Source organism: Lemur catta, chromosome 18 (genome assembly GCF_020740605.2).
Source record: "Lemur catta isolate mLemCat1 chromosome 18, mLemCat1.pri, whole genome shotgun sequence".
In the NCBI taxonomy this organism is placed as follows: domain Eukaryota; kingdom Metazoa; phylum Chordata; class Mammalia; order Primates; family Lemuridae; genus Lemur; species Lemur catta.
Window position 1 is genome coordinate 27,457,574 of NC_059145.1, and position 21,764 is coordinate 27,479,337.

The 21,764-nt window shown below is 39.2% G+C and overlaps 1 protein-coding gene across 4 annotated transcripts in view; it reads left to right on the plus strand.

The window, feature by feature from the left end:
• Positions 1-21,764, plus strand: part of LOC123623516 (cadherin-related family member 3-like) — a 63,617-nt gene that overhangs the window by 21,743 nt on the left and 20,110 nt on the right. For 2 of the 4 annotated variants that reach the window (XR_006729871.1, XM_045530704.1), the window contains exons 5-11: positions 7,882-7,976; positions 10,224-10,331; positions 11,094-11,281; positions 13,154-13,331; positions 15,209-15,371; positions 17,169-17,271; positions 20,781-20,879. Coding sequence is in view for 3 of the 4 variants with exons in the window: in XM_045530704.1 (XP_045386660.1) it covers positions 7,882-7,976; positions 10,224-10,331; positions 11,094-11,281; positions 13,154-13,331; positions 15,209-15,371; positions 17,169-17,271; positions 20,781-20,879 (934 nt within the window). In the remaining variant the exon portion in view is untranslated. The remainder of the gene's footprint in view (positions 1-7,881; positions 7,977-10,223; positions 10,332-11,093; positions 11,282-13,153; positions 13,332-15,208; positions 15,372-17,168; positions 17,272-20,780; positions 20,880-21,764) is intronic. The other 2 variants (XM_045530706.1, XM_045530705.1) reach the window with 2 other exon arrangements.

Genomic DNA, 21,764 nt, shown 5'->3' on the forward strand with positions numbered 1-21,764 from the left:
AACCTCCTCAATTTATTCATTGTACGAATCATTATTGAGCGCCTGAGTACACTGTTCTAAGTGCTTAGAGTACAACAATGGATAAGGCATGTATACTCATGGAGTTTACAGTCTAGTGAGGAAAATTGACAGCAACAAAACAACAACTAACAGATATAATGTCAGATAGTAAGTGGTATGGGAAAAAATTAAAGTAAGGCAGAAGAAAAGAGAGTAATGGGGAGAGGGATAACCGTGTATTATTCTGTATAGGGGGTGGTTAGTGAAGGCCTCTCTGAGGAGGTAATATTAGGTCAGAGACCTGAATGAAGTGAGGGAGGGAACCATGCATAAATCTTGGGGTAGAATATTGCAGATATAGGCAACAGCAAGTGCAAAGGACCTGAGGAAGAAACAGGCTTAGTGTTTTTAAGGCATTACAAAGATACCTATGTGACTAAAAAGCAAAGAATGAGTGGGAGAGTTAGGAAGATGATGTTGGAGATGTCGTCAGCAATCAGATTACATAGATTCTTTTAAACATTGGTATGGACTTTGTATTTTCTTTTGATTAATGTGGGATCAATCCATTTGGAAGTTTTGAGGTAAGGGGAACAAATGATGTTATTTATATTTTTAAAAGATCAAACTATATTCCATGTGAAAATGTTGACTGTAAAGAGGCAAGAGTGAAAACAGGGAACCATTTAGAGGTGACTGTACTAGTTCAGGTGAAAGATGACGGTGGCTTGCTCTAGAATGGTGGCAGTCGGGGTGATGAGAAGTCATTGGATTTTACATATTTTTTCCCAACATTTTATTAAAATTTTTTTTAACTATACAAAAAATTTGGAAGAGCTGAAAAATGGAAAAAGTAAGTACCCATATACCCACCATTAAATTCCATAATTAATAATTTACCATATCTGCATTATCACACCATGATCCATCCTGTATCCATACAGCAATTCCTCTTATTTTATTCATTCTCCTCAAAGTAAGTTGTAAACATATTTATCCTTCACTCTTGAACACTTTGGCAATTTGCATATATTTCGAAGGTAATGTTGACAGACTTGTAGACGAATTGGATGTGGGGTATAAAGGAGGGAGAGGAATCAAGATGGTTTCTAGGTTTCTGGTGTGAGCAACTCATTGAAGAGAAATGGTGTTGAGGAGGAAAATCCTGTGCTTTGTTTTGGACATGTTTAGATTGTGAAGCCAATTAGATGTCCAGGAGCTCAGCAAAGACATGGGAGCTGGAGCATGAACTTGGAGTTACCAGTTTCTATACAGTATTTGCAGCCTGAGACTAAATGAGATTACATAAGGAGTGAGTGTGGATATAGAAGAGAAAAGGTCCAAGGACTGAGCCTGGGATTGCCCCAACATTTGGAGTTTAGGAAGAGGAGGAGGACTGAGCAAATGAGATTTAATAAGACCAGTAAGGTGAAAGGAAAATCAGGAGAGTGGAGCATCCCAAGAAGCACAGGAAGATGTATTTGAAGGAGAGATTGATCAAGTGCTGCTGAGTTTTTGAGGTGCATGAGGACTGAGATTACCAATCACTGAATGTGGCAACATGCTGCTAAGTGCTAGAACTCAAATAAGTACCTAGCACATAGCAGGTGTTCAATGAATGAATGAATGGAGATCTTCAATGATCTTGATAAGTGCATTCATACAGTGCAGTAGTGAGAATGAAGGTCTGATTGGACAAACTTTAAGAGAATGAGAGGTGAGGAAAGTAGGAATAGTGAGCAGAGACAACTTTCAAAGATTTTTCCTAAAAAAAATTTCCTAAAAAGAAAAATACAGCAGAGAAATTGGACAGTACCTGGAGGAGAATGTGGAATCATGGGAAATTTTCCTTTTGGAATGATGAGAAATATTATAGCCTGTTTTATGCAAATGGGGATAATCCAGTGGAGAGGAGAAAATTAATAATGCAGGAGTTAGTGGCAATTGCTGGAGTGACATCCTTGAGTAGGCAATGGCAATGGCATCTAGGGCGTGAGTGGAGGGCATGCTGTCAGAAGCACAGTTCATTTATCCATGGAAGCAGGGAGAAGACGGGGTAGAAGGGGGCATATGCAAAAAGGATAGCAGAGTAGTTGCATGTTCATACTCTTGCCCATCCAGCAATTATTTATTGAGGGCTTCTTAGTGCCAGGCAACATTGTAAGAAGTGGGGCTTTATCAGTGAAGGAAAGAGACAAAGATTCCTGCCCTCATGGAGCTTATATTCTAGTGGTGGGAAGATTGATTATATATTTTGGTATTTCAGATGCTGCTAAGTGTTATGGAGCAAAATAAAGCAGAGAAGAGGATAAGGAATTCTATAGGGAAATAGTTTGCAATTTAAAAATGATAGTCAATGATTTTAAATAGAGTGGCAGTGGTTATTTATTTATTTATTTATGTTTTATTGCTTCTACTCAGTGAGATAGGAAACAAGGCCAGCAGCAGAGGGTGAGGAGAGGAAGGGGGTCGTGGGAGTGCTGGAGACTTGCGGAAGAGGCATGAATTTGCTGCCTCCAAGAGAGGGAGAGAGAATCATCCAGAGAAATGTGAAAGGTGAAGGGAACATTTAGAGAAGAGGTGGAAGAAATAGGGAAGTTTGCTGCCGGGAGACTGTGAATTTTCAAGGGAACATTGGACTGATTGGTGAGATCGGGTGGGATGAGCTATTGCCCTGGTAATGAGGATTGAACTTTCTGGAGTGTCTGAGGTATGTAAGGTATATGGGACATGTCCAGCTTATAGGGGGCTGGATGTAGACCGTCTGCACTGGCTATAACTTTTGTTTGAGACTGATGTCTGAGGAAGTTTAGATAGTTGATGCAGTCAATGCCACTGAGGAGAATAAGGGTTGTCATCTTGTAGGGAGCCAGAAGAGTTCTTTGGGGTTCCCTTAATACCAGCTGTGGTCAGCATCAAGAGGGAGAGGATGGGAAGGGGAGGGCTGACCATCCCAGGAGTCACTACACAGGAATCCAGACTTTAAGTTTATTCACAGAAGTAAAACGAAGATTTGACGATGATTAGTCTGTTCAAAGTCAACCGCCAGCAAAACAAGCCAAAACAAACAAAAACGTTTTGCTGTTTGTATAACACCACTTCACTTGGATGGTGCCTACCTACACAAATCTTTGCACATATTTAATAAAAAATACCTTTTGCATCTAGTAGAAAAATGAACTCTTTGGGCTGCTCAATGCCAATTAACATAGCAAGGGAATGATTTGCTTTTATCTAGTTGGTTTGTGGTCCTGAATACTCTTATAAAGATGTAATATCTGTTTTTCTCCTTCACATAAACAGTCAGTGGGCCTTGTTCTTCTTGATTCATAGCAGACCCTCAGGATATGTTTGCAAGATCACTTGAAAGATTTGCTCCCAGTGGCCTGGTCTTATATTCTAACCTCTTCTTAAAATTTCATCTCTTTGTGACACCAAGAGAAAGGGGGGAAAGGTGTGAGTCATACTGTATGACATCTTTGGAAAGTTGTGGTCTCTGATGAAATATTATTTAGTTTAGGCATACACTAGCCAAATGCATTTGAAAATGGAGGCAATTATCTGGGTTATTCAGGCTAAAACACAATTTTGCTTGAAATAGCTATGTAATTGGGGAAAAGCGATTTTAAGAAAAGCTTTAATTATCTAGAAAATATTTTTAATTCTCCACATGAAAGGCAGATATTTGGAGAAAACCATAATCATATTTTTAATAAATGTTTTTGGGGCAGTGTTTACTTACTTCGTAATTTCACAACGTGCAACATCCTCCACAAGATGGCATGCAAGTTTGTAACATACTGTAGCCGGTAGTCACGCCATCACTAAATCATCTTGCAGCAAGCAATAAGCTCTGAACAATTGCACAATAAATATTTATTATTCTTTTGCCTTACAAATTGCAAATTTGTACATTCGGCAATGCTTTCTATAGGTAATGCAATTGTCTTACAAAGGTATCTATGTCTGAGTGTAATTATTTGAAGGATACGTGAAAAGGGATCAATAATTTAAGCCTACTCCCACAAGGCACATGAAGATTTGGCATTGATTAGCCTGTTCAAAGTCTACACTGTTTTGAAGGCCCAAGACAAGGCAAAACAAACAAAAATACTCTGCTGTTCACATTTGAAAAGAAATTTTTATGAGACTAAAGGAGCAATTATAAGAAAATATTTGTTTTTGGAGGATTTATTTCATTGTTTTAAAGTGTTCCTGAAAACGTTTCCTGGGACAAGCAGGAAATAGCATGTGGAAATGGCATGTGGGAAATAGCATGGCAGTTCATGCTGAGTATTGCTGTGGTTTTTTACCTTGGTTGCAACGTAGAACCAAGTGGGATGCTTTTAACAAAACAAAGATGCCAGGGCCCTTCCTCAGATCAACTGAATCAGAAAATCGGAATCTCTGGGGTTGGGCCCAGGCATCAGTATTTTTTAAAAGTTCTCTAGGCATTCTAATGTACCTTAGACATCAAAGTTCACTGACAGTATTGTGATTGCCTTCTCTTTTGCTTTGGCAGCATCACTAATTGAATGCGGCAAACTGAATTCACCTTTTCTGTAGATGCAATGCTCCAGGTAGCACTTACCAATCAATTTCAGAGATGAAATGGAGTCCAGTTTCTATCAAAGAATATGGGACAGAATTAAGACTTACTTACTTATTAGGTGACTGATTTCTTTAATGTGGTAGCTAACTCTGCTTTCTGGCATGATTCGGCCAAAAATTTTTTAAGCTTCTATAACAAAGGAGGTTTTAGAGACTGAAATGGACAATATCCATGCTCTTCCCAGATCACTTTGGGATACCTTTTTACCATGCTTGTGTGGTGCACACCACTCTGTGCCAAGTTCAATGTACTTTTGCTTCTATTAGCCAGAAGAGAAGACTGTCCTTGAGTGTTTCTTGCAGGTTGAAACAGCAGAAAGTACCTGGGAAACTACATCTCTTCGGAGTAACCCTTAACCACTGAATGAGTATGAAAGTCTCACCTCTTTTTCCTTGGTTGGGGACAACTCTGAGGCATGACATACACTCCTGAGCTCGTCCAGGGGGTCAGGCTGAAGCTACCTCTGTGGGGCTTGGAGATTGCACTTTTCTTGCCTTCCTCCTCTTCTCAGTCCTTCTAGCACTGTTTTCCCCACGTGCTTACTGAATGGCTTGCATACAAGTTTCATCTCAGGATCTGTTTTGGGGGAACCCTTAAAAGACATGGCAAAGGCTACCCGGCTACAGGAACATCTGTATAAACTACGTCTTAAATCATGAAGAGTTAACTCATCTAAGGGGAACATGTGAAAGAACCCAGGATACTTGTCCACTCAGATCCAAGAAAGATGTAGGGCCTAAATATTGATAAATTACTGGATTGAGTGAAAAAGGCAGGCATGTTATAGCAAAACTTCATATTTGGCTGAGCTATGAAATTATCCACAGTTTAAAAAATATTGATGCCCAGGTTATATCCCTTGTCTTCCTCTGCAAACGGTGACACTGAGTTGCTCTGTAACTATATTTTTACCCACCTATATTTTTAATCCCCACCCAAAACATTTTAAAATAAATTTAAATACAATGTTTCGAAAATAGAAAGATGTACAGTCTTTCTCCCAGGGAGATAGTTTCCCACGAGACCAGCAGAATAACATGAGTTTAGCATGATCACGACCACTCACTATGTGATGTGTTCTTGGGCCATTCCCTTAACATTTGTAAGTCTCAGCTTCCTTATCTGCAAGGTGGGGCAAGATCCTTTCAAGGGTTAAATGAGATACTGAAAGAAAAATGCTGAGCACAGAATCAGGGTCACAGTAACTGGTAGCCATCACAGTTGTTGTTTTTATTACCAACAATGCTAAGAACCCAGAAGAATCCAGCCCTGGTGCCCATGTCTCTGCTCCTGAAGCAGTGAGCTTGTGTGCTATAGGAGAGGCCCTGACTCTGCTCATTGTGTCTGGCCTGAAGTTTGGGCTCTGCCATTTCCAATTCCCGAGTTTCTGTGAAAGCAAATAGTCATGAACAAGCCTTTCAGAGAAGAGAATAAAGTGGATTCCACAGATAAGTCCATCCATAAGGACTGATGGCTCCTTTTGACACACATTCCTCCCTGTAATCTATTCCCATGCCTCAGCGCCTGGGAGTGGGGCTGCCATTATTATTTTTATGGATAAAATGTTTCTTTACTAGTTAATGGTGTCATTACAGATAAAACAGGAGGGAAAAACAAACAAACAAAAGGAATCTAAGTGGCCTGGCCCCGCAGAGGGTTAATTTCTAATTTCTCAGACTGCTTTCCTGTTCAGGGGCTCTTTCATTTAGGTGGCTTCCCCAGTGATGGCCCTGGCTGCCTAGCAACCGCCATCTCCAAACCTTCCCTGAACGATCGGCAGGAGTTGTTCATATCAGCGCCATCAATTTTTTTTAAAAGAGTATCTTGTTTTATGAAAAATTAAACCTCATAAAAATGTAGCTTCCCAATGTGCATTGTTTCCAAACAACTGTTGACAACTGTGTAACACTGAAATTGAATTTGGAACTGCAAATTTTTGAAGGGCTACAGGCATAAATGCAAGTGTCTTTTTAAAAATCGTATATATTTATATAAAACCAGACCTAGTGCTTGTGAACACTCTCAAGTAATTTAAACACCAAGCATCCTCCATCCTTCCTTCATAAACAGGCATCATTATTCCTATGTTTGCTCTAAAAGTAAATATGTGATGGATTTGCCTGCTGTTCTGGAATGCTAATATTCTGCATTGTTCTACAGAAAGAGCAGAAATCAATTCCATCTTATTTATATGTATAAAAATGGATGGTATGAATTAAATTTAATCAGAACATGATGATTCATCAGAAAATCGATAAACTAAAAGGTCACTAATTTTTCCAAATGATTTTTAGGTTGCTTTGCAATCCCTCAGGGTTGAATCTTCTCTATTAAATTATCTCCGGGTCTACACAATTATTAAGTCAGTAGCACTCAGTATAATTAACTCCTGTATTAATCCGCTTATGGATTTTTGTCCTGGCTTTTTCTAATCATTTGATTCTCACCTAGATAAGAAACCCTGACTTTGCCTGCTCTCTTTGGCAAGAAATTTTTCTTAGGGATGCAATGCAGGGAGCAGAGAAACAATGTGTACAGTGACGAAAAGCTCAGCTCTTGCACTGGGAACAAGCCACTTGAGTTTTCTATGCCTCAGTGTTTCTCTCTGTGAGACAGTGGTAATATCAGTACCTATGACATAGAGTTATTGTGGGAATTAAGCCAGTGTATTTGAATCGTTTAACAGAATAACTGGAAAGTAGTATGAATGAAAGTCAATGAAACGTTAAAAAAAAAACCAACTTGCTAAAGTATGACCTGTGTCTACACATACAAAATCAGACAGACAGATGTCCCAATATATCATTTTTTCCCCTTCTGCAGCTCCCTGACCTCCCTGTCCTCAAAATCCCATCTCCACCATCAACAAGCAAACAAACACTATCATCCCTGAGTTCTCATTAAGCAGTCAGCAAGTTTCTCTAAATGTAACTTCTTTTTATTTAATTTTAGCTGTGGGTGAAGTGTTGTGAGAAATGTTCAGGTAACAGGTAACATACTGAATGTAAGAGATTAAGAAATTTTTTGTTTTAATATTTAAGAGCAGGCTGTCTGGCTTGAAGTCAGTTGACTGTAGTATACTTCATCATCATAGGCCAACATTTACTGAGCACCTATCATGTGCGGGGTGGGGGGTGTGAGGAGGGTGGGGGTGGGCACAGAGCACAGAGAGCTTTCAGGCCTGATTCCTGGAGACAGGCAGAATCTTGCCAGGGAACCAGTCGGTGCCTCTCCAATGTGTTGCTTTCTCTTTACTGTCCCATGAACAGTACTTCATTTCCCCGGAGGGCTCTGGCTTCACAATCGACAGCATCGGAACAATTTCCACAGCAGCGGCTTTTGATTTTGAGAGCGAAGCTAGAAGGTAAATACTACTACTGGGTTTTCACTGAAAATGCCGAGCCTTTTTGTTCATATTTCCCTTTTTGCGACTATATCCCCTCATCTGGCCTTGATGTGCTCCCAAAATGAAGATGCTTTTGGCATTGCCTTAAAAATGAAATCATCACTCAGCCTATCATGGCACGATGGCTGGTATGGGCACAGGACTGGGCCACTGGGGCTCTCTCTGCAGCACTCACCGTCTTGAGCGAAGCACCCGGATTATTTCAGGAGTGGCCTTTGCGTCCTGCTGCGGAAGCGAGCGGTGACGCCACGATGACGCGGAATTCATTCCCAGTGTAATACATCATCTTTGAAAAGTTAATGCCCTGACGTTTTCTCATTTCCTTCACATCTGCCAAGGGGTAGCTGCTGGTTCAAGTTGTTATTTTTATTTTCATAATGATTTTTATGACTACCCTTTCCAGCCGTATATTCCGTATCAAAGTGCTTCATAGGAAAAGGATATGGACCTTAAGTCAACCCAATCGAGTTGCTCCTGAAGCTACTAAGAGGTTCTTTTCTGTTGTGAAAGTTGAGGATGGGATACATCCTGAGTATTAGGATCTTTAGAAGTGAAGCTCCAGTAGATACTAGCCGCCCACACATCATGTGAGATCACCTCTTAGTAAAACAGGTTCAGAATGCAAAAATGGGATGTGCTTTCTTCTGCCATCTTCCTAAAGACAGCAGAAGAATTTGCCTAAATTTGTATTATTGTCATATAATTTTGGGGTAGAGACTGACAAAATCTTTACCCATTTTCCCTTAACCCTAAATTCCTCTACCCAGAAACAGTTCTTTGAATTATCTCATTTCATAAATAGCTCTGGAAATAATGGATAATATTCATCAATTTTTTTCCTTTCTTTTTGGCCTGGTCGACCTCATGGAAAAATGGTTATGTACATTCAAGATATTTATAAATCTTAAGATTTGTTAACAGAGTTTAAGAAATGCATTTTTTTCTTGATAAGTGAAAACTAAAGCTTTCTCTTTTCTTATTATCTTTGAAATCAGAGGAGCCGACACTGGAAAACTGAAGCTCTGTTTGCAGTATATGAATAAATAATTATTTGGCTAAAGTTATGCCATGAACTTGCACTGAAGTTCTGCAGAGATCACATTGTTCCTTAATTTTCTTCTTAGCTCCAGAGTTTCTAGGGTCACAGAGCAGACCTTCATTGATTCTTATCAATTTTCTCCCTTCAAAGGAGATGTAGGGGCCATGAAATCGCTTGTTCAAGTCCTGTTGAAAGCGTTGGAAAGGCGCATTGCTTCTTCCCGCTTGCAGTCAACTTTCCAGCTTCCAGCTAAACCAAACGTAACTGAGCTCTTTAGTGCCTCAGATCCTGCCCGCACCTTACTCCTCCCATTCTTGTAGTTAAGACTTTGCAGAATTATTTTTTAAATGTCTGTATTAACAGTCATTGACTTGTGGTTTTTGTCAAGACCGATTCATAAATAATCATCTTCTTATAGGAAAAGTTATGGAATAAGAGAAAAATTGAGAACTGTTTTAATTTTTAGAACATATAGAAGGAAAACAGTTTGGTAATCTTAATTATTAGTATAGTTCAAATTAAAATAGATTTTTTTTTTTTTTGGAGAGGTAACCAACTCTCCCGATTTTCCTGGAACTGAGGAGTTTTCTGGGTTGGGGGATTTACTAAAACTTGGACAGTCCTGGTCACTCGCAATCACAGTTTGTAGATGTGAACATTTATCTTTTAATTAGGATACATGCCGTTGCCTCAACCACTGTTATTTCTCAAATTCATATACATCTCTGCTAAAATAAAAACCCATTAATCATCTAACTTTCCTAATATTTCCCCGTAGTCATAAAGTTGTTTTCAAGTGTTCTTAACACCTTCTCCTTTGCATTTGTTGATTTCCAATATGGAAACATCAGTGTTTGAAGGTAGGGACCCATAACCATAAGCTTTTTTGCTACAACATGCTAAGAAATTCCCTTTGCCTTTTTATTATTTGTGGGGATTAACAGACTTCCCTGAGTTCCTGCCTGTCCTTTAAACTGATTTGACTACTTCAGTCCTTAACAAAGTATTAGCTATTCTCAACTATTAAAATAACTGATTGGATTGGCATTTTGACTAGATGAATCAGTTATTTTAAGTGGTTAGTTAAGCCCAATAGATTCTATTTCTGTGAAAGCCTGTTCATTACTATAAAATCTTAGCTGTCTTTGTTGTGGCTATACTTCCAGTTTCTCCCTAGTTATTAAAGTGGTTGATCTTGGAGGACTGTTTACTGCTGGAAATCTAAAGATTTTCCTCATCAATGTGAACAACAAGGACCCCATTCTTACCTGCAGGTAAGGAAATAAAACATAAGATTTTCATCTGAACTTGAAAATTGAATTTGAAAATGTAGCCTCTCAAATTCTTACTGAATTTTTTTTTTCTGAGAAGGAAAATAAGGAAGTCAGATGTAAGCACTTGGGATGTAAGATTCCAAGAAAAAGGGCTTTCTTAAAAACTGAAAGCAAAATAGTTTTAAAGTACAAAATGTATTGAAATTGCAATAGTATAAGGTGTTATTAGTGTATGATGTTTCTTAATGTCTAACGCTGGATTATCTCTCACTACTCTCAAGGGAGATTCTAGCTAATGTTATCACCAGGGAGTTTATAGGACCATTTTGAGGGTCAGCAATTTATGAAGCTGGTTCTGACTCTAGACGGGTAAGAGCACAGTGGTTAAGCATGCAGGCTCTACAGCCAGATAGGCTTGGGTCAAACCTTCTCTCAGCCATCTTGATTTTTACTTCTGAAAGTTACCTAATTTCTTCAAATCTCAGTTTCCATGTCTCTAAAATGGGGACAAAAATGGTACCCACATCTTACGGGTGCTGCAAGGAATCAATGAGGTAACATATGAAAAGTGCTTAGGAGTTGTGTAAACTATAGATAAATGCTCAATAAACGAGTTAGCTAGTCACATCATGGTTATAATTTCTACTTTCATCATTGCTATTTCCAACTTGCTACTCTCTCACCACCACAAGGTGTAGAAAGGAATATACAGCAAGCAAATGGCACTTCTATCATCTTTCCTTTTAAACCAAATTAATTCAGTCTTGAAGGTGCTGCTCCAAGTGTTACTTCTATAAACTCGAGTCTGCACAATAAAGTCAGTGTCACACTGGATGAAGAAATTCCAATTGGGAAAAGGATTGGAATGTGCCAGGCAACCGATGAAGATAACTTGGGAGATCTAACCTTTGAACTGGATCCACAGAATGTTGACTTTATAGTTGACAGAGGTAGGTTGAGAAATGTTCTCAGCAAATTGCATCTGTTATCATATGCTGTTACTATTATCTGTTGCTATTTATATCTCCTCCGCAGACTGAGTTTCTTGAGGGTAGATATCGGGTCTTCTTCCTTTCCAGAACCCTGACATGCAGTTCGTAGTAGATGCTTCATGAATATTTGTTGAATAACTCCCTGTGCAAGACCCAAGTCTTTGTTCACCCACGAGCTAACATGTGGCTCTCTGTGGCTGCTATGAAGTGGCAGTCTTAGCTTTCCACTTAATATACCCTTCTAGCTCATCTTCTCAGACTTAACTCAACTCTTTACTCTGCTTTAGGTCCAAATTTTTGTGAAAGAGAATCTGATTGGACTTTCTACAGTCAGTCATTCATTCCTCATCCAATCAGTTGTGGCTGAGGCTGAGGGAGGGTCAGATTATGTGGTGTCTAAGGCTTCCTCTGCAGCAGAGTAGAGAAGAAAGGTGTTCATCATGTGCACGTTTAAGCCATTGTAGAAGATGCTGTCAGTATCCCACTTATATCTCCTCTGACCTTAATATTTCAAGGCAATAAGCCTGACTTCCAAGTGCCAGTATATGCATTTCTTTGTTCGAGGGATTATTTGGATCTGATATCTGCTCTCCCACCTCCCCCATACACAGTAGGTTAGAAGCATTAGAGAAATACTGCCCTCCCCCTCCCCATGCCTCCAGAGCTCTCAGCCAGTGAATGAAAGGAGTTGGTGTCTAAATGCCCCAGCTCTTTGCCCCTGGCATGGGACAATATTGAGTGTATTCTACAGTGGCTTCTGGAGCTCCCCAGTGATATTTAGCTCTAGCTGCCCACAGTGGTAACCGGCTTGATGATGTACTTTTTATTGGGAGTTTCCCTTCCCTGTCTCACTTCCCCATGCCACATGCCACAGTGCCCCGGGTGACCTCACAGATAAACTACTCACACTCAAATCTTCTGAGGTAGCTGCAACCTCGAGAGCCGCTATCCCTCTTACTTAAATTACTGCACAGTTCTCTTAACTGAGTTCCTGCTTTCTTCCTTACCCTCTCCAAGAGTCTCCACAGAGAAGCAAGAATGAATTTTTTCTTTTAAAAGTCAAATTGGATCATATTCCTCCCCTGTTTAAAATTCTCCTGTGATAATCCTTTGTACTTGGAATTCAATCCAGACTTCTTACCGCACCTTTCTCTTGTCTCTTTCTTGTTCCTTGTCTCCCTCGGTCCATTGCTCTGCAAGCAACCAACTAGACCATGTGCCTTGGGACTTCTGCCCTTGAGTTTTTCAGGACCTGAACATTAGGTGTTATTTTGATCACATCACAGTTTGCATTTCCTTAATAGTATGTCTATTTGAATTTTATTTGTTTTCTGCACTTTGGTGTTTGGCTCCCATTTCAAACAGTAAATTCCATAAATGTAGAGACTTCACTTCATTGTGGTATATATAGTACTTAGCGCAGTTCCTGGCACATAGTTGGCCCTCAGTAAATGCTTATTGAATGAATGGATGGGTGGACAGGTAGAGGGAGGTACAGTGAGTCATGATCTGTGCTTTCATTTATGATATTCTCTACTGGGAATGGTCTCCCATTCACCAGCATTTCCTTAGCCCAAGGCCTAAAATAAGGGCCTCCTCTTCTCGAAAGTCTTTTCTGTTCCCCTAAACCAGAAACAACTTTGTTTTTGCTACCAGCTCATAATATGATTGTATTTTGGTGATAAACAAAACTGTGCTTTCACTTTGAATCAGTTTCTTAATTCTAATGAATGGGGCATGATCTTCACTTTATCTTCCATTGCTACATATGTAGCAAAGTCAAATGACAGCATGGGGCGGTTTGCACCAAGATGTGCTGTTTTGTTACAGAACGTGGGACTGTGGTTACTGCTACCCGTCTTGACGTGGAGAGAGCTGGGTTTGCAAGTGTTCAGTCCTTCTCCATTAAGGCTTGTGATGGCGACCAGAGGTGTGCAGCAATCCCAGTGACTGCCTATATCCATGGCATTAACGACAACTCACCTTTCTGTGATCAGTATCTGATTAGGTGAGCTGAGACGGGTGGTCAGGGGTAAGAATTCAGAGTGGGTGGAGAGCAGAGGTATTGCTATATTTACCGGCCCAACTGGACGTGTAAGTAATCATCAAATTGACTCAGCGTCCTGTTGGTCCTCAGAAATGACCTTTTGGGCCTATCATGACTGAAAGCTGGGTTTCCAGGATCTGACAGTCAGAAAGTAGTAAAAACTTGAGTTTTGAAACCATAGACCTAGCTTGGAATCCTGGTTCTATGACCTTTCAGCTGTGTGATTTTTGGTAATTTACTTAAGCCCATTGATCTTTAGTTTTTTAAAATATAAAATGGTACTTACCCTATAGGATGGTTGTGAAGAATAAATGGGATAATTTATGTGACATCCTGAGCAAAGTGCTGAGCACGTGGTATGAGTTTTATAAATGCTATTTATGACAGTTCCATAATCCATTATCTGAAACCCTTGGCACTGAATATATTTCAGAGTAAATATTTCTTTTTCCTGATTTTAGAAAGGTAATAGGATGTGCATATCATATACTATGCAACTTTCCCAGTGGGAGATAAGTAATACCCCATATTCAAATCTATTGTGAATACTCACAGCACGGGGGAAAAATAAAGATCTGACGGCTCAGGTAAAGTTTTTATGTCAAAAATTTCAGGTAAGGTCAGGTTTTGATGACAAATAAAGAAGAAATTCTAAGTTTCAGAGCTTTGGGATTTTGGAATTTGGATAAAGGATGGTGGGTTTCTATCACTGTCAGTGTGACTATTTTTATTATTTGAAGCTCAGTCTCCAAACCTACATCTCTGTCACTCTTGTATGTCTCTCCCCTCCAACACCCCAATTACACATAGGACAGCTGCCCCACGTTTCCTAGGCTTTATTCCTGATGATCTAATGAAGAATAAAATCTAGTCTTGCTAATTACCACCCATATGATCTTCTTTGGGTCCCCATTATTTTACCTTTCAAACCAGGATGATAATTACACCTACCTCATAGCATTGTTATGAGGATCAAACATAACCAGTGCTTGGAATTTATTTAGTACAGAGTTTGGCATATACTCAGCAAATGTTATCCTTTCTTCTTCTCTTCTCCCTTCTCCTTTTTCTTATCCTACTCTTTCTCATTCTTCTTCCCCCAGGAGGATCATAGTTTATTAATCAAACACCTACCACATGCTGGCACCCAGGGCTACGGCCCCTGGAGGTGACAGGATGAGGGTTTGTTATGCTCATGTGCTGTAAGGAGATTGTATCTTGTCAGGGTGGCGAGATGAATACATTTAAAACAACAGTTAAGAAAAATACAGGATGAATTCTAGGTGGTGGGCTTTAGTTATTAAAAGGAAGAACCTGTGAGGCTGCGACACTCAGGGGAGCTTCTGGAAGGATGAGAGCTGTGTTAGTCTGTGAAGGGTGAGTAGGATTTAGAGGCTGAAGGCATTTGGGGCGGAGAGATTCTGATGAAGAAATGGGTAAACATAGGAGAGGGAAATAAATCCACTGTGACTATAGACTATCTCTCCTGACCACACCCTCCAGATGTTCCAGGATGGAACAATGCCAGAGAACTATCTGATTCCAGTCAGGACTTCTTCACTGAGGTGATGGCCTTGATCAACTTCCCATCCCAAACAAGTGCCCAGCTGGGTGCAGAGCAGGCATACTTCAAGAAAATGAGGACAGTCTTACCAAACTCTTAGAACCTTTGGGGAAATCATTTCTTAGACAGTGCTCCCAATAGTTGATCTGTCTGCTCTAGGATAAATAGGGCATCCATACATATGCATGATCCAAACTAGTGGATACTTATGGGAAAAGCATTGCATTTTAGAAGAATATACGTCTAAAGTTATTCTTCTTAAAATATAACACAGGTACACAGGCAAGGAGGTGATTGCAAAAGGTACAGTAGTTGCAAGACTCTCGTGTCACGACCTTGATGAGCCTCCTGATACAATCCATTATGCTCCTAGCTCGGGCCCAGTTGGTTCTGGACAGCTCTTTGAGCAAGTGCCAAACGCTGACAATTTCATACAGGTAAGCAGCAGTGGCTGTGACTTCAGGGAGATGAGGTCATTTCACGGCTGCAGTTAGGATAGTGTTGGTAAATTCAGCAAGAGGAGCCACGATACAATGGTGAGGAATTCTGGGCTCCTCTGCTGTCTTGCTGGAAGGTATTTGAGCAAGTCCTTTATTATGTTGCTGCTTGTCATCAGTTTCTCTTTTCTTTTTTCTTTTTTTTTAGTTTCTCCTTTTTATAATGAGAACCAAATAATTTGTTTCCTATTTAGCTGGAGAGATGAATCAGAGGCTAAAAATCATGCTGATTTCCTTAGAAATAAGTCCATGTGACTATGTGTGTGACAATGGCTCATTCTCCTGGTATTGGGAGTGATTGATCAGTTTCTCCTCTCCCCATTCCCTTGAGATTCTAAACTTTCCACTGGCAAAGGATAGGCAAAATAAGGTTTTTTTTCCCCCTTCCCAAGATGGGATTCTGCCTTAGGAGAAAATCTTCCTTCTAACTCCTAACTTCTGTAGGTCTTTATTTCAAAGTGCCAATCCCTGTTAGGTTGGCATAGTTGTTCCTTGACCCAAATATCGCCAAGCACTCTCCTGCTCCTTAGCCAAAAGACATGGTTGACACCATTGATGATTTTTCTCTTTCTCTGGCCCTAACTCCAGATTTTCTTGACAAACTCCACAAGCTACAAGCTGAACTTTTGTCTATGTTGTGAATTTTGGAAGCTTAGGCACTGAGCCAAGAGGTTTCCTGGGTTGATGTTCATTTTGAAATGCAATGCCAAACTGTCATTTTTTAAAATGGAGTTTGGATGAAAATGAAGGTTCTGTGAACATGATGCTAACTGAGATTTTGGCCTTCATATATGCTCACTCTATATCTGAATAACTCCCACCATCCATCACCCACCTGTAATTAATTTCTATATTTGTATAATTATCCTATAGGTATTAAATGCCACTTGTTCCTAAAAGCTTTCTTTTACTACTGTAACTGACTGAGTTCTCTCTGCTAAGGGCTCACATTATAAGTTGTACATCCCCTATCAAAACACCTGATAGACTCTTCTGTAACTGCCTATTTAATTGTTGGTCTTATTAGACTGTAAGCTTTATCCATGTTTCTAAGTGGTTCAACACCAAGTATATTGAGTTTAGTAGGTATGCAAAATACTTTAATGGATGGATGAATGAATCAGATACTGAAATTTTAAAACTGCAGCTGTTCCCAAACACCTGAGTACTTGATGTCATATTGATCCATTCCGATTTATGCCAACTGAGATTCATGCCAATGCTATTAACTTAAGACTGTCTTCAAGGCTCTGATATGGGACCATCTTGTTTACTGCTATATCCCTAGGGCCTACAACTGTACCTGGCATCTAATTAAGTACTCAGGGGGTATTTTTAAAATGGTGAGTGACATCATAATAGGAATAACTTACATTTTTTGTAGTGCCTCATCCCCTACAAAGTATAAGTTTAAGATATTATCTCTTTTTAGACATTTTTCCAAGATCACACAATTAGCATGCAGTAAAGACAGGTTATGCCCCATAGTTTTTTCCTACTATGCCAGGATGCTTTGTTCAAAAGTAAGCTACTCTGGAAGGAAATCCAAGAGGTCCTTTTGTTCTACCAAAATGTTTACCTTTGTGTGTCAGTCTATGCCAATTTCAGGCATATTCTGATGCCATTGCTATGAAATGAAAGTGGCCGTACACTTGCCTTTCCAGAATGATTTATCACTTAAAACATGTACATTTTAAAGATTTGGTCCTATTTGCTGAAGTAGTGTTGTTCTATAAGGTTGCCAGAGAGTTGGATTATGAAGACCCAGAGATGGTTGCAGCTGGGCATATCTATGAAATGATGATTTCAGTATTTGATGACCTACGTCCCTCCCATACAGGTAATCTTCATAAACTTTTCAAGGAGCAGTAAGTGCCTATTCTTTAGACTCTTTACTTTAGATTTTAGCTTGTAAAGATTCATCGTATTTGTGATAGTTTTGTGAAGCTAGGCAAAGGAGGAAGGGGAGAATTAGATAGACTCACGTTGGAAGTTTTTATTAGATCTGGAAAGACTTTTTCACCTCTTATCAACACCTTAAGCAATACGCAATTCTTAAATACAGCTCTAGCTAGAGATCCTTGGAGCTAGGAGAGGGGGGAGATGTGTAGACACAACTCTTAGGCTTTATACTTGAATGACTTTCTGTCTAGTAATGCCAAAGACCTCTTATCTGGAAAGAGCCAGATATTGGGTAACATGTAGTCCAAACATATAGGTACTTGGATGCTTTAAAAATATTTTAATTATTTTACATGATGTAGATAGAGCCATTAGCAATGCAAATCATGAGTAACTTGCCAAGTTCCACAGCTTAGATGCTTCATGAAGGTACAGAGCATGGTTACCTCTCTCTGCTATTTGGTTTTTTTCTAACTATCTCACCATTTTGGGTCAGCCTGGGGTTGAACGGGCCTTTGGTATAGAGAGATTAAGCCTACCCAGATTGCATAATCATAAAATTCTTGGCACTTGTGGATTTAACAGTCATAGTTTTGGTAATTATAAACCACTCTCTGGTACATATTTGAATTGTGTGCCATGGATCTAGAGCAGAGTACTTAGCAAGTGAGCGAAATGAGTCAGCTACCCGACACCTGCTTTCCTTTGCTTATTGTTGTACACGTGAGAATACACAGTAAGTGCCCCAAGGGGTCACTTACATGTTCAACTAAGAATTATCATTTTAAGAGTAAATTTGTTGGCTGTAGAGATATTTGGTGAAATAGGGATTCTCAAAAATTTCTGGATGCATCTTTCATTAATGTCAAGTGTCTGTTGTATCTGGAAAGTATGGTAATAAGTGACCCAGAAGGTGATTGGCATCAAAAATGTCCAATAAGATGTGGTTGTTTGGGTTGCAAACACAGGTTTAGTAGAATGTCAATGCTTGGTAAAGTAGAGCCTAGAATAGGGGTGGTATTTGAGTTTCTTCTCTTGTGAGAACTCTGAATCATTGGTGGGGGTTGCCTGGGTAATTGGGTTGAGAAGGATTCTAAGGTTGCACCTGGGAGAACTGGGAAAGAGTGCTTTGTCTGTCATGGATGTAGAAGGGTGGAATGATGGCATGCATCTGTATGTTTGTAACCAAAGGGAACTTCATGCTGAACTGTAATCAACACATCTAGGGCCCATTAAATCTTATAAGAGTTTTAATGGGGCTAAGTCTACAAAGGTGATTTGTAGACTTAAAGGACAAACTACGCAAAGAGATGATGTACGGGGGACAGGGACTTAAGCATGACAGCATGCCAAGAAGTGTTCTCTGTATTTTCTCTGTTCCTCACTGGTGGGGTCTCATGCAAAACCCTATATGTAGTCCAGCTCACCTTCTGGGATGGATGCTTTTTCTTGCAGCTACTCATCCTCATGGTCTAACTAATCAAAAAAGAATCTTCCTCTACCCCCAGATTTGAGCCTTTCCTTAATATGGAAAGGAAAAAAAAAATCTCTCACAGTAATAAATTCACATTCTCTCTGGTCCTCATACTCAACACATTCACAGGATATGAATATAGGATGCTTGTTGCACCTCACAAGTGGTTCAATCTATTTTTATAGGCCAGCTAATTAGCACAGTTTTGAGTCTTTGTGGATGCAATAAAAATCATGGTATGGCAGAGCTGTAAATGGCACCTGCTCTTGCAACACATAAATGGGATTTATTGAAAGAAATGTAGAGGATTTAACATAAATCACCTGTCTTTGTAAAATAGTGCTTCTTAACCTTTCTTGAGGGTCATGAACACTGTCAAGATTCTGATGAAAGCTGTAGACTCTATCCCTTGGAGAATGCACATAATAACATATACCACAATATAAAGATTCTCTGAAGGAAAGGTCCTATGAATCCCAGATTAAATTTTCTTGTTTGACACATGTGGTAGATTTTCAGGGGAGGCAATCTACAAGCATTTTTCAGAACATGAATTTTGCAAGATAATCTACTAAAGAAGAATTCTGTGATCAAATAAGTTTGGGGAGCAATATGTATCTGGAGATTCAAAACATATAATGATATATTAGAAACACTAAGAAATCTTGCCACAAAGAAATATTTTTATTTTTGTTTAACTTAGGATTTTACATTTGACACATTTAACATCTCAGAGAAGATATTTTGGGAGGTAGTAGCAGATGAGACTTAGCTTTGTGACCTTTGGTCAAGAACTTAACCCTGTGAACCTCAGTTTTCTTGCTTGTGAAATTGGCACAAAAATACGAATGCCAAGTCAGTGCCTTCCACATTAAATGTTAACTATTACTTTACTTTCATTAAAAAAATTTTCCCTGTTTGCAAATTACTTGCTTTTATGTTGGGACATCAAATTCCTTCTTTTTGACAACTCTCTTTTCAAAGCTAATTTGAGCTTGTTGGTCTGAAATACAGTTCCTTTTCTATAACACACAATATACAAACATCTGGTTGTGGTGAATAAAATGTAATAACTACTTTTCAGTTAACCTTTTATGGTTTGAAAATACCTTCTTGGGCATGATCTCATTTTGTCTTCAAATCCACACTGTGATGTAGGAGATTGAAACTGATGTTATTCCTCTTGTTTTTTTTTTTTTTTTTTTTTGCTTGAGAAAACTGGGCTTCTGAGAAATTAAGCTAGTTCAAGGCTTCAGAGTACAGTTCGCCCTTGAACAACATGGATTTGAACTGCAAGGGTCATTTATACACAGGTTTTTTCAAACAAATGCAGATCCAAAATACAGTATTCATCAGATGCAAAATCCATGTATAGGGAGGGCTGACTTTTTGTGTCTATGGGTTCTGCGGGGCTGACTGGGGGACTTGAGTATGTGTGGATTTTGGTATACACTGGGGTTCTGGAGCCAATCCCCCTCATATACCTAGGGACGACTGTATATGTTAAGGCTAAGCCTTGAATATGGGTTTTCTTAGTCTCTTTCCATTCCTTTTCCTAGGATATATATTAAAAGCAGAATATAGAATGTCATTTGCTAGGTTGAGAGTGACATCTCAACAAACTCTCTAATAGGGGAGATTGTACCCATGAAAAATACAATAAAGTCTCTTATGTGAAATGTATAATGATATATTTATAAATGATATATAGATACATACATATCTCTGTTGTACAAAATGAAATACAACATTCATACATTATGTGTTTTTGACCAAATTGCTTTGGCTAGCACCTAGGATTCATTTGGTTTCCTTGAGAACATAGAGTCTGGGAACAGAGATCCGTCGGGAGCAGAGAGAATCCTGTCATAGTTTCCAAGTCCTTTGCTAAGCCTGTTCCTGGGGGTACTTTTAGCTCATCTGCAGAACAAAACTACAACAACAAAGCATTTATTCATGGCTCAATTTTACAGTAACTGTGACGATCATTGTGGAGATTGCTCCTGCCAATGATTTCAGCCCTGAATTTGAAGCTGTGCACTACTCATTCTCCGTTCCGGAAACGTCAGGAGGTAAGAGATCCCTCACAGCTGTGGTGTTAAAACATGAGTGGCCAATGGAAAAAAGCACGTGAGTTTACAAAATACAAGCAAATGAGGGAGCATTTCAGGTTTCCAGATGTTCAGAGAATAAGTTACTTTTCATTGGCAGTGCCCTCAGTCTCTCATCCTGACTGTTCCCCAAAGGGTCCCTTGAAATTTGATGTCAGGTCTAGGACTTTTGTAATGGAAAAACACACAATGTTAATTTTGTCCCATTTCTCTTCCACCTTGCCTCCAAACTAGGTCTAAGTGTAAAGAAGGTAGAAGTGACGTGGTCATTGCCAATGCAATTTAATCCTGCAAATATCTGGGGTCAAGATTTTGGGTACAGAGTCAAGATCTTGGTCAGGGTCCTATCTCAGCCATGAATTACATATGAAGTAGGATCTATTTGTTAACATAGACCAAGAAACATTAGATTTGAAAGGGACAGCAGAGATAATACTTGCATCTTCTGTGTCCAAAAGAGGAACACATCCTTTTCTCAGCATCTCCTTCAGACTTGACTTGAATACTTCAAGGGACACATGGAACCAGTTGTGGTCTGGAGTTGAATAATACTAGCTTATAAGAGCCAATTGTTAAATTTTCAGGAATTTTGTGACCTGATTATTAATGATAGTCATTATTAAAAATAACAATATAAACTTAGTTACATAAATTATATTAAAAACAAAATTAATAAATAAAACTCAGCACTTCTGAATTATGTTACTACATTTTACTGTTACCTGTGCCTTTGAGGTGATTTATATCTATTGGATCTGCATAGTGAAATTCCATATACATAATGGTGTACTGCTGTTTGTCTCTTTCCAACTTCTTGGTGGAAATAGTGGGAGTATTTATACCACG